The following is a 13,832-nucleotide window of genomic DNA, read 5'->3' on the forward strand; positions in this document are numbered from 1 at the left end:
AACATCACCATATGCTACCTCACGATTGCTCCAAATGTGCCATTGCACATACCTCTCACCAAGGCTGACGGTCTACCACTCATTATAGAGTCTTAAAGTCATAGAGGTGTACAGCATGGAAACATGCCCGTTGTTCCAACTTTTCATGCCAACCAGATATCTAGTCCCATTTGCCTGCATTTAGCCCATATCCCTTTAAACCCTTCCTATTCATATACCCATCCAGATGCCTTTTAAATGCTGTAATTGTACCAGCCTCCACCACTTCCTCTGGCAGCTCATTCCATACACGCACCACCTTCTGCAAGAAAATGTTGCCCTTTACACCCCATTTAAAGTTTTCCCCTCTGATCCTAAACCTATGCCCTCTAGTTTTGGACTCCCCTACTCTGAGGAAAAGACCTTCGTTATTCATCCTATCCATGCCCCTCTTGATTCAGCCTGTGGTGCTCAAGGGAAAACAGCCCCATCCTATCCAAAGTCTCCCGATAACTCAAATCCTCCAAACTTGGCAACACCCTTGGAAGTCTTTTCCGAATCCTTTTAAGTTTCACAACATCTTTCCTACAGGAGGGAGACCAGAAGTGAATGCAGTATTCCAAAAGTAGAATTTGTTATTTGTTATTGCCAAATTTTCACCCTGACCTCATTCAGCCATTGGTGCTCAGACTTAACTGCACTGAGCATGGTGGTTCAGTGGTTAGTACTGCTGCCTCACAGTACCAGGGACCTGGGTTCGATTCCCACCTCAGGCGGCTCTCTGTGTGGAGTCTGCATGTTCTCACCGTGTCTGTATGGGTTTCCTCCGGGTGCTCCGGTTTCATCCCACAATCCAAAGATGTGCCGGTCAGGTGAGTTGGCCATGCTAAATTGCCCATAGTGTTAAATGCATTAGTCAGGGGTAAATATAGGGTAAGGGAATGGGACTGGGTGGATTGTTGTTCGGATGGTTGGTTTAAACTTGTTGAGCCGAAGGGCCTGTTTCCATTCTGTATCTAATGTAATAGTTCGGTGACATGAGTTCAAATCCCACTATGGCAATGGTGGAATTTATAAGAGGGCAGCACGGTGGCTCAGTAGTTAGCACTGCTGCCTTACAGCACCCAGGTCCCAGGTTCGATTCCAGCCTCGGGCGACTGTCTGTGTGGGGTCTGCATATTCTCCCCGTGCCTGCGTGGGTTTTGTCCGGTTGCTCGGGTTTCCTCCCACAGTCCAAAAGATGTGCAGGACAAGTGAATTGGCCATGCTAAATTGCCCAAAGAGGGAAATGGGTCTGGAGGGTCGGTGTGGGCTGGTTGGGCCGAAGGGCCTGTTTCCACAGGGGATCTAATCTAAAGTATAAGGGGAGTAAGGGACCATTACTCACTCCAGGCACTCAAGCAGAGGAGGCTTCACAGATTGGCTTCCTCTCAGAACAAGTGTAGGCTGTTCAGCCCCTTGGAGACCCGACATTGCTCGCGTGCATTTTCTTCTGATTTTCCCATAACTCTACAAATCAGGATTCTATCAATTTCAGCCTTAAATATACACAAGCACTTTACTCCTACATCTTTCTGCAGCAAGGAATTCCAAAGACTCTCTATCCTCTGAGAGAAGATGTTCTTCCTCATCTCAGCCTTAATTTGGTGCCCCTTTATTCTGAGACTATGCCCTCTGGTCCTAGACTCCCCCTTGTAGGGAAACAACCCCTCAGCATTTACCCTATTGAGCCCCTTAAATATCCAATGTGTTTCAATGTTTCATTCTAGTAAACACCAGTGAGTATAGCCCCAACCAGTTTAGCCTTTGCTCATAAGAGAGTCACTCTATTCCAGCATTCAACCGAATGAACCTTCTCTGAATTACCTCCTCTGAAATTAGATCTTCCGACCATGTGCAGGTTAAGGTGGATTAGCCATGCTAAATTGCCCCGTAGTATCCAGAGATGTGCAGGGTAGGCAGATTAGCCATAGGAATTCTAGGTTTATGGGGAGAGCGCAGGTGGGTGGGTCTGGGTGGCATGTTCTTTGGAGGGTTGTTGTGGACTTGGTGGGCTGAATGTCCTGCTGCCGCACTGTGAGAGTCCTATGATTCCCCAAAATAAGGGGATCAAAACGTTCAGTACTCCCATCATGGTCTCATTAGCACCTTGTTAAGTTGCAGCACAAGTTCCCTACTTCTATGCTCCCAGCTCCGTGAAATAAGGGTTAAGATTCCAGGCCCCTCTACATTTACCCTGCGTGTAATCCCCAGCTGTACTGATGTTTCTGCCAAGTAGGGAGAGCCTGTATCTCTCATTTCTGGGCCATCAAATCATAAATGCCCTGCAGGGTTGTCTGCTCAAACTGTCCAGACCAGCAGGTTCCACTACACAGCAGGTTCCCTCCACTCTAGCTGCAGACTGCTGTGGTCATAGGGGATGTTGTGGCAAGAGGAAAAAAATTATTTGAGGGCACTTAAAATGGCAAGGGTGGCACTGAACTGTAAGTACATTTGTAAAGATATATGCATGGTAATTCATCACGCATTCAATCGACTGTCATTTTACTTGTGGGACCTAGTTACATTAATACACTGCAATGTCTTGGTTAGACAGCCTCTACAGACATCCCAAGGAGGATAGAAGTTATGGTGATGAGGCATTGCTCATCTGTGAGATGCATCGTGGATAGCAGCAGATTTTAAACATCCTTCTTCCCTTATACTCATGAACACAGGCTTAACTATTCATCTTTCTCAAGAGAGAGAGAAGTCACTTTCAGTCTAGTGTGCCGATCACTCAGACTCAAGTTAATGTGAACAGTTCCTTCTCTCCACTCACATTCTGCCCTTATGGTCAGTTTATGCGTGTGATTATGTGCTAATTCACAAGGGGATATTTCTCGGTTGCAAAGATTAATTTGACTTATGTATCTTACGATGGAGTGCATGCTCATTCAAGGATGGGTAATGTCCATGGCTCCATTATCAATGAAAGTCTGTTTCAGTGCATTGTTCTGCAAGTGTACCTTTTGTCACTTTGCCATTGGAGTGAAGTGCACTTGAGCATCACATGCTCATTTAATAGTGTATGTGAAATTGCACACATGAGCGATGCAGAGAGTCACAAGGGTCTACATCAGAATGCTTCTCAAACTGATAATGATCATTAGACAACTCAGTCTTCAGCTGTCCGTTATGTGATCATTAAGGAAGCCTCAGAAGCTAATTGTCCTTGGTGTTGTACAATGTTATAACCCCTGTCTTTGAATGATTGCTACTCTTCCCCAGCACTCGTTCAGAACATACAATGTTCTCATTCTTGAATATGGGAACAACAGATGTTCTGAAGCATCCAACCAGTTGTTAATAACTTTTATTGCACAACAGAAAGGCAAAGAAACTCCAAACAAAGAAGCTATATTTATTTTTGTCACTAAGGGCTGCCTGCCTTTGAAACAAATATTACATTCAATGAAAGGTGTCTTCACCTAAGGGCATAGATGTAAGGTGACAGGGGAAAGTTTAAAGGAGATATATGAGGTAAATTCTTTTTTACACAGAGGGTGATGAGACCTTCTTTTATTAATTTCTGGGAAATGGGAATCACTGACTGGGCCAGCACTTATTGCCTGTCCCGAGTTGCCCTTGAGAAGATGATGGTGAGCTGCTTTCTTGAACCACTTTAGTCCACTTGCTGTGGGTTGACCCACAATGGCACTGGGGAGGGAATTGCAGGATTTTGACCCAGTGACAGTGAAGGAACGGTGACAAATTTCTGAGTCAGAACGGTGAGTGATTTGGAGGGGAACTTGAGTGGTACTTCCATGTATCTGCTGCCCTTGTCCTTCTAGATGGAAGTGGTCATGGGCTTGCAAGACAAGTTGGTAGAAACAGATACGATAGCAATAGTTAAGAGGCATTTAGAGAGACACATGAACAAGAAGGCAATGGAGTGATATGGACCATGTGCAAGCAGATGGGATTAGTTTAGGCTGATGAATCTGTTTATATGCTGTTGGTTCTATGTTCTATGTTCTATATCCTTTCCCTTGGAAGCAGCTATCAATTAAGTTCAGTCTGGATTGTTCTGCCCAATGCGACAACACTCTTATCATGTTGAAAGTAGTGTTCCTTCCAGTCAATGTTGACATCTTCCTCCTTGGAATACTGCTGCCACTTTATCATCTCATCAGCATCCACAACATCCCTTTTGCCTGTTTCAGTTTTGCAGAATACATTGTACCAGGGTTATGGAGCACACTCTATCTAGAATGAAACTATAAGGAATCTCCAGTGTGACCCAAACATTGGAACCTCATCTTGAGGTGACCTATTCTCTATTTCACAATGACACAGGTGGAAGAGTGTGCTGTAGTGTGGCCATGTAACTGGATTCTTCAATGGAATCATTGAGTGTTTGGAGAAGGTCACCCTTCTCTCTCAGTGGCCATTCAGGATGGCATTCAGCCCTTGGAATGAGGCAAGTGCTTGCAAGTTGTCAAGAATATAGGCACGATGGAACTTTGCAAGATACAAGTGAGTTGTACATTAATCCAGTTGATGAATTTAGTTCCATCATAATGCAGCACTCTGGTGTGTACATTCTCCAGCGTCCTGTACCTTTGGGAGCTAGTGATATTGGAAAATCCCATCGCCCAGGCTGTCACAATGACCTCATCGTGGGGAAAAGAAATAAAGAGATATGATCTTGCACTGACTGCATTTGTAATTTCTTAAATACCTTTGTGAATTGAGCTTTGGGAGATTCCACACAGATCCCCAGTGGCTCCTCAGAATGATCTAGTTGTGTAAAAGTTAGGCACTGCTGTTAACTTAACTTCAGAGTCCAGAGGCGTGGTTTTGTCACGGTGTTCCTGGAATCCTGAGTCTGTGTCTGCGCTGTGCATCGGTCATCCGGAGGAAAGGATGATGAGAACAGTAAATGGTTGCTGTCTTCAATTTCCTCGACACGCTGAAGGGAGTTTCTGCTGCAGCTTCTCCCCCGGAGGGTATGTGCCAGCTGCTGGAGCTTGCTGCTCTTCCTATGTTTGCTGACATCAATGTAACTCTACCGCCTTCTGTGTTAGATTTGTAGAGCCACAAGGACAATGATAGTACGTGTCAATGTTGGATTCACTCAGCAATTACCCGAGATGGAGAGTAGCTGAATCAGAACACCATCTCAGAGATGTGATTACCTCAGATACAGCAAAACCTGGACATCATCCAGGCCTGAGCTGAGAAGTGCCAGGCAATGGCTATCTCCAAAAAAAAATGAATCAATCTAACCATCACCCTTTAACATTGAATGTTGATATCATTGGTGAAATTCTAACAACCAGCATTCAACAGAAACTGAACTGGACTAGCCATATAAATATTGTGGCTATATAAACAGATCAGAGACTAGGAATTCTGCAGCATTTCAGTCTCTTCCTTTCTCTTAGAATGTTTATTCAGTATCTACAAGCCATCAGTGGGGAGTTTGATGGAATACTCTTCACCTTTCTGGAAAAGTGTGGTTCCAACAAGACTCCAAGAGCATAACAACATCCAGGTTAAAGCAACGCGCTTCACTGGCACCCTCTCCTTTGCCCTCACCACTATTGCACAAGGATAGCAATGTGTACCATGTACAAGTTGCACTGCAGAAACTCACCAAGGGTCCTTTGACAGAACCTTATAAACCCACAACCTCTACCACCGAGAAGTGTTAGGGCAGCAGGCACTTAGGAGCTTCATCACCGTTAAAATGTGCTCCAAGCCAATCTTGATTTTGCACCACTTTGACATTGCTTCACTAATGCTGGGTTGAAATCCCGGAGCTTCCTTCCTTACCAGTACTATGGCTGTTTTTACACTGAAAGTGCTGCACAGTTTGAGAGGGCTATTTTCTCCAAGGCACTTTTCACCACTATTTTCTCCAGGGCAAGTAGGTTTGAACAATAACCGCTGGCTTAGCCAATTATACCCATATCTCAAGTACAAATATTTTTAGACGTTTTCTCATTTTAAACACAAGAAAGATTTTTGAATAATATGGAAAAAGGTGACAGGCAGTCTGTACAAACCTCACTTTGTACTTATGGTTATACTCCAATCCTGAACCGTGGGAAGGTACTCATAAGAATTTGTTCTCTGGTCACTAGATCAGATAGAAAAACTGAAATGTAAAAGAGAAGCATCCAACATCATAGATCAGTGATGTAAGTAAGGACAAGATGGAGGAGATCTCAGACAAGCTTGACAAATTGGAACTAAATTGAACGTCAAATCCTCCAAGAGTTATTTCAAGTGCTGAGCTGAGAGGAAGGAGAGAACTTGAGAGGCAGCATGGAAATGAAGATTCCTCAGACATTGAGATGACTTCAAGGGCAAGGGAAGTGCTTTGAATGCAATAGATTTCACCCAGAGTGATTTGGAACCAATTTTCTTGAAGGGTGGGTGCTTAAGGAAAGAGAGAACATTTCAATTCCAAGTGTTTCAGTGAACATGGTGGGACCATTATTCTTAGCTCTGATTAGCTATTTCAGAGTGCAATTAATTATCTACTATAGGTGTGGAGTCATCCATAGGCCAGATTGGTTAAACCTGGTGCATGATTTATTTCAGGAGAAAGTGATGACTGTAGATCAGAATCGAGAGTGTGGCGCTGGAAAAGCACAGCAGGTCAGGCAACATCCAAGGAGCAGGAGAGTCGACGTTTCAGGCATAAGCCATTTCTGATGAAGAGCTTATGCTGGAAATGTTGATTTTCCTACTCCTTGGATGCTGCCTGACCTGCTGTGCTTTTCCAGCGCCACACTCATAAAATTTGTTTCCTTCAAGTTCATTGAACCAAATAGGCTCTTAAGACTATCCCATAGTTCCAACAGCAGTTTTATTTAATTAATTGAATTTAAATGCCTCAGATGCAAGAGCCTCTTTTGCTTATTCACTAGTTGGACTGGCAGATCACTAATTACACTTTAGAAGAGCTATTTTCTCAAACTGTTGCAATCCTTAGGGTGTATGGACACCTTCAGTGCTATCAGGAACAGAATCCCTTGATCTTGACCCAGCAACAGTAAAGTAACAATGGCTTATTTCCACGGCTGGGTGATATGCTTTACAAGGGAATTTGTAAGTGGCCTTTTTGTAGTGCATCTGGCTCCCTGGTCAGATCTAAGGCATGACCCTGAGGTAATCCTGAAATGATGTCCCATGCCTGAGATAGTTGACCTTCAATAACCACAATCATCTTTTTTTTTTGTATTTGTTGTAACACCAACCAGTAGAGTCTTACTTCAATTCTTATTGACCCCAGATTTTCTAGGGTTCTGTAATGCCAAACTTGCTGTCATGGGCAGTCACTCTCCCCTCACCTCTGAAGTTTAGTGTTTTTCTCTGTATTCTTATCAAGGCACTAATGATGTCAGGAGCTTCATATTTTCTCTTTCGCACTGATGCAAATCCCCCACCATTGAGGATAGGAATGTTTGTGATGCCTCTTTCTCCTGTTTATCGTTTAATTGTCATCCACCATCCATGAAAGGATGTGACAGGATTGTTGACCTTAGATCTGATGAGTTATTGTAGGATCACTTTGTTCTGCTATTCATGTACTGTTTCCACTGTTAGACATGCAAGTGATCTTTTGTGGTAGCATCACCAGGGTAAATTCTCATATTCAAATTTGCTGATGATGTTCAGGGCATGTTTTCCTACATTCTTATTGAATATTGGTTCATTCCTTGGCTTGGTGACAATGGTAGAGTAGGAAATAAGCCAGGCTAAGAGGTTACAGATTGTCGTTGAATACAATTCTGCTGTTGCTGATGGCCCACAACAACAGAATGGGCGCCCAGTTTTAAGTTGATAAATCTGTTCAAAATCTATCCCAATAAGCATTATGGGAGTGACAGATAACACAATATATATCCTCAATGTGAAGACCAATACTTCATTTCTCCAAAGTCTCTGTAGTAGTCATTCCTATCAACCCTATTATGGACAGATGCACTTGTGACAAATAGATTTATGAGGACATGCCAAGTAGGTATTTCCCTCTTATTGGTTCCTTCACCCCCTATCTTGCACCCTGTCTAGTAACTTTGTCCTTTAGGATTTAGCCAGTTTATTTAGTAGTGCCTGACATAACTACTGTTCTACCAAATCATTTTTTCTTTATATGAAGTGATTCTCTGATCATAAGAATTGGGAAAACTAAGGTGAATGATTTTACTCGAAAACACGACAGAGAATTCTATGGAAAAATATCGGAAGGAGAAGTTGATAATTCATAGAGAATTCTTAGTTTTAGAAATAGAGGCAGAGTGTACAATAGCAAGGGAGTTATGTTGGAAGTTGGAAAGGTTTGGAGGGGTATGGGCCAGGAGCAGGCAGATGGGGACTAGTTTAATGTGGGATTATGTTCAGCATGGACTGTTTGGACTGAAGGGTCTGTTTCGGGTCTGCTTATGCCCGAAACGTCGATTCTCCTGTTCCCTGGATGCTGCCTGACCTGCTGCGCTTTTCCAGCAACACATTTTCAGCTCTGATCTCCAGCATCTGCAGACCTCACTTTCTCCTCTATACTTTATTTTTATACAACAATGGTTGTGACCCACCTGGATTCTGGACTTTGTAAGGGTATAGTTTTGATTTACTGAAAGAGTTTTTGAGATTATATTGATGTAGAAGGAGTAGAGATGCTCAGTTTTTTTTCCCTTTGGAGTAGGAACATCGGGGAGGAATTTGATGATGGTGTTCAAATCCACCAAGGATTTTCATCAACTAAATAACTGGGGAACAACATGGAGACGTGTTGTTAACTTGACAACCCAGATTTAAGATGATTGGCAAAAGGAGAACAGGGAAGTATGAGGGAGACTTTTTTTCTTATGGAAGCATTTAATATTATTTCACTTTAATCAATATATTCATGGAAGTCAGAACAAATTTCTGAGAGAAATCAAAGTAATCAGTGAGATAGAAACAATTCGTACACATAACATTAGTTTTAGAAGCAGGTTATTAATAACATTTTCTTCTTGAATTTGCAGCCAGTGAAAATGTTGTTATTCACCAGTTCTTCCAGTCCAAACTGACCCAAACTGGTTCTCTTATTCCCTTACATCATCATCTGAGCCTTCGAGGGTCCAAAGCATTGATGTTGTCACAGAATCGATGTTCAACTTCACGAAGCAAAGGACCAAAGAAGTTCCTGGACCTTAACAGCAAGGTACTAGGCCCAGATGATGGGCAGTAAAGACAGTTGTAAACATTCATCTTTCTTCTGCAATTGTCTGAACTCTTCTTACAGAAATCTGCCTCTCAGCCTTATTATAAACTGACTGCTGCTCTGATGAATGTTAAATTCACAGGGAAAGTAAAATACAACACTGCCAATCTCTGGGCAGTTTTTACACGTACAGTTGATTGGTTTAGTTGCAGAGTACCTGGCTACAATTTATTGAACAGAAATTCAACAGCAGATCATCAAGTATCCCACATTCGATGGGAGGTGCCACTGTCAGTGTGAACACAGAAAATAGCCCCATTAAGTCTAATTGACATTAGATTTTTTTTTAGCATTTCTCGTTTATGAGTATAATTGATAATGATGGCCTGAGAGCGGGTTAATCCATTTATTTGAAAAATGCTGCATTATGTTCACAAGGATGTGAGGGGAAGAAATGGCTTTTAAAGACTGGAGGGGTAACTTTTACATTCAGGGAGTGGTGCGAGTCTGGAATAGGCTTCCAGAGGAAATGGTGAAAGCAGGTACAATTACAACATTTAAAAGGTTAGCTTAGAGTCATAGTCATACAGCATGGAATCAGACCCTTCGGTCCAACTTGTCCGTGCCGACCAGACATCCCAATCTGACCTAGTCCAATTTGCCAACATTTGGCCCATATCCTTCTAAACCCTTTCCATTCATATACCCATCCTGATGCCTCCTATGTGTTGTAATTGTACCAGCCTCTGCCATCTCCTCAACAGCTCATTCCATACAGGCACCACCCTCTGCGTGAAAAAGTTGCTCCTGAGGTCCTTTTCAAATATTTCCCTACTCACCTTAAACATATACCCTTTAGTTTTGGACTCCCCTACCCCGGAAAGAGACCTTGGCTATTCACCCTATCTATATCCCACATGAATTTATAAACCTCTATAAGGTCACTCCTCAGCTTCTGGTGCTCCAGGGAAAATAGCTCCAGTCTTTTCGGCCTCTCCCTATCGCTCAAACCGTCTAATAAGACAATGTGTTTGGCAAAGTATTTTATAACTTACTATAATGAGAATATGAAATAGAAAGATTTCACATGGTTTAGAGCATTGATGTAAAAATCCGAGGAAATTGATCGCAATTTTCCCATGGATGTTCTTGAGATGAAGTGTTACAATTATGGACAGAGATTTCACAAATCAAGTATTTTTACACCAAAGTTGAGGTGGTAGGTGAATGAGTGCTAGGGATATTCAAGGTTACCAAACCAAGACAGAGCGACTGTTAACAGATTGCTTCTCTTGGTTAGTATGATGGTAACAAGGGAGCAAAAAAAATTAAAATAAGGAGTTTAAAGAACAGATTAGCAAACCATCTGTAATTTTGGTCAGAAAAGCAGAAAGGCAGAACATGTTTCCCTATGGTGAGAGGTTGGGAAGTGTGGGTGTCTGAAAGGATCTCGCTGCCATTCTCCATGAGTCATTTAAAGCAAGCATGCAGGAGCAACAAGAAATGTGAAATGCAAACATTGTGTTGGGACTCAGTTCAAGAGGATTTGAGCATAGAAGTAAAGATGTCTTGCTACAGTTGTATAGAGCTTTGGTTAGATTTTACCTGGTATGTCAAGTGCAGTTTTGTTCCCCTTCTCTCAGGAGTAATATACTACCCATAGTGAGAGTACAGCAGATTAATCCTTGAGATGGTGGAATGCCCGAAACGTCGATTCTCCTGTTCCCTGGATGCTGCCTGACCTGCTGCGCTTTTCCAGCAACACATTTTCAGCAAGGGATTGAGGAAACCTAGTCTGTATTCCTGGGGTTTTGCAGAACATTTTGAGATTATCGATTTTTGAGAAGACTTTTAGCTCAGGTTGATGCTAAGTCTGTAAGTTAGCTCGCTGAGATTGGAGGATTGTTTTCAGATGTTTCGTCACCATACTAGGTAATATCATCAGTGCTTCACCAGAGACTCTCACTGATGATGTTATCTAGTACAGTGATGAAATATCTGAAAACAATCCTTCAAGCCCAGCGAGCTAACTTTCAGACTTATTTTGAGATTATCTCATTGAAATTTACAGAATTCTTACAGGACATGACAGGGTTTCCCCATGCTGGTGACTTTAAAACTAGGATACAAAATATAACAGGGAAGTAAAATAATTATATTAAAAACATTTGAGAACCTTACACCCATGATTTCTCTGACAGCATTGTACTCGTGTGATCCTAACTCCGAAAACCATGGCAGTTTGTATCTGAAAGTGGTAAGATCTGAGAGCTGTGTTTTTTTCACTGATCATTGGCTCATACAGCTAAAAATTAAAATAAATGTAATGCAAAGCAGAGGAATAGCACTCAAACTCTCATTTAGATGTTTTACAACACTTTGGACTAACCACGAGTTCAACAGCCTGAGATCCACTTCTGACACAAAGCCATAGATCTGAAACCTTGGGCAGAACTTTAGCATCTTTGAAAATATTCTTCTGCAGACAACAAATGTGGGTACCACACCCAGTGGTGAGGGTGAGACTTGTCCACTGTGTGACAGTATGAGAGGAAATCTTTTAACTGGCTGTCTTTGTGAGTCCCTGTCCACTGAAGGGTGGCAGGTGGTAGGTTGCTGGGGCTGTACGTGTGGAAGGCCAGGAGACCTGAGTACTGTTCAGGCATTAAGGAGAGCTCAAAGGCACCTCAGCATGAAGGTCTCTTGCAAGCATTTGTCAAACTTACTAAGGATAATGGCCAAAGCTAACAGGCACCAAGGAGCAAATGGAAACCTCTCCAGTAGAGTTATTCAAGCTGCAGATTGACCCATTCCTGTCCATGGCTCTATCTCATTTCCTGCCACAGTCCAAAGATGTGTGGGATGGATGATTTGGCTGTGCTAAATTGCCCACAATGTTCAGGGATGTGTAGGTTAGGTACATTAGTCAGGGGTAAATATAGAGTAATAAGGTGAGGGAATAGTTTGGGTGGGATACTCTTCAGAGGGTCAGTGTGAACTTATTGGGCCGAAGGGCCTGTTTCCACACTGTGGGGATTCTGTAGGGATTCTCTAATCCATTAGGAAATGGTGCCTTCTACTCTGATGGCCACCCAATCTGTGGCTTCCCAGGCTCAGCAATCAGTAGACAGCAATTCAATTCCATGGACATTCTAGTGGAGTCTTCCTAATTTCCCCAATCTCTGCTCATTGATACCCTGCTGCTCCAATTAGGTAGCTGTCATTAGGAAAGCCATTCTAATTTCCTTCCCAGGCTCCAACTTTAACCACTTGTCTGATGGTCTCGTGAGATCCCAGCCTGTAACTCCGCTTCTCTCTGCGTAGATGCTGAACAATCTGCTGAGTATTTCTGGCCTTGACTGTGTTTTTAAATTTCATTTTGAATCTTCAGCATCCACAGAAATTGTGCTTGTGAAAAATATATTTGGAGCTGAATCACCTATCTGTTTTTATCTATTTTTAAATTGTATTGTCTTTCTTTTCTCTAAGTTCCTGAAAAAGAAGACAGCAGCAACATTTCTCCAACGTTTAGAGCGGGGTGGGCCTACAACACTGGCTTCTCAGCTCCGGGTATGTATTTTAGAGCAGCCAGTAATCTTGAATGAATATAATAATTTTATGTTCATTATGTGTATTAAGCAACACCATTTCACATTTGAGAACATAGCATGGTTTTAAAACAGCTTTCTTGCTAAAGTTATGTAATGAAAATGGATTTTCTGATTGCTTTACGTCACAATGAATAATAAGTTTTAGAGTTTTTGAAAAGATTGTAGCTTGGCTTCTGGATGCGATTATAGATTCATTCACCGAGCTGGTATGGTTTTCTGCAGATAATTCATTGCTTCGCTAGGTGACATTGTCAGTGTGTCTTCTGTGTCAAAGCTGCTCCTTTAACAAGGTAATGCTGTCCTTGGCTTTTTGTTTTCAGAGACGTCATAAATGACACCGACTCCAAAAAGTCTGGGGTTAAAGGGTTTTAGGGCCAATTTGATTATAGATAACAGACACTGCCTCAGACAGAAGGCCTTCAAGTTAAAAAAAAACACTTGTGGTCAGTTCTCCCAGCTCAGTTTTTCTCTGGCTTGGTTTGAGTTTTAGCAGTCGTGTGGAAAAAGCTGCTGGACCCAAAGAAGCAGGTCCAGGGTGGTACTCTTTCTCCTTGATTTTACCTTTCATGCTAAGGGGTATTTATGGGGATTGTTGCAAGTAACTAGAACAGCATCATTAAGTTGGGATGATCTGTTGGGTTTTTGGATAGGAGAAGTTACTTTGTATTCCGTTCTCTTTGTTTGTGTTTCATTTAGTAATCTTGTAAATGAATTCTGTTTTGTGTAAAACTAAGTGGTTTGCCCAGCTGCATCCCTCCTGGAATATCTGCATTACACCTGCTTGAAACAACTAGCAAAATTAGGGACTGAGCTCCCTCCTTGAAATGTTTTGAGGGGTCTGGCCTATTTCCTAACACATCTATAAATTGTTGGTAGTCTATCCCACCTGGTATTTATGTGTCTCTGTTTGTTGCTACTTCCATTTCTGTATCTGAGTGGTCTGTATATGGGGTCCATTTCAATGTGTTTATTGTTTGAATTCCAGTTGGAGTACCAAATATTAGAGGCGCATAAATACCAGGCAGGATAAACACTTT

General features: G+C 42.2%; 1 protein-coding gene across 3 annotated transcripts in view; it reads left to right on the forward strand.

Moving 5' to 3' along the window:
• The window catches only part of myo16 (myosin XVI), a 391,172-nt gene that overhangs the window by 287,387 nt on the left and 89,953 nt on the right, over positions 1-13,832 (forward strand). For all 3 annotated transcript variants that reach the window (XM_087987876.1, XM_087987875.1, XM_087987877.1), the window contains 2 exons: positions 9,006-9,184; positions 12,674-12,754. In XM_087987876.1, the coding sequence (XP_087844002.1) occupies positions 9,006-9,184; positions 12,674-12,754 (260 nt within the window). The remainder of the gene's footprint in view (positions 1-9,005; positions 9,185-12,673; positions 12,755-13,832) is intronic.

The sequence above is a fragment of the Chiloscyllium plagiosum genome, unplaced genomic scaffold (genome assembly GCF_037043375.1).
Source record: "Chiloscyllium plagiosum isolate Xiang-an unplaced genomic scaffold, Cpla_swu_hap1 HiC_scaffold_6, whole genome shotgun sequence".
In the NCBI taxonomy this organism is placed as follows: Eukaryota; Metazoa; Chordata; class Chondrichthyes; order Orectolobiformes; family Hemiscylliidae; genus Chiloscyllium; species Chiloscyllium plagiosum.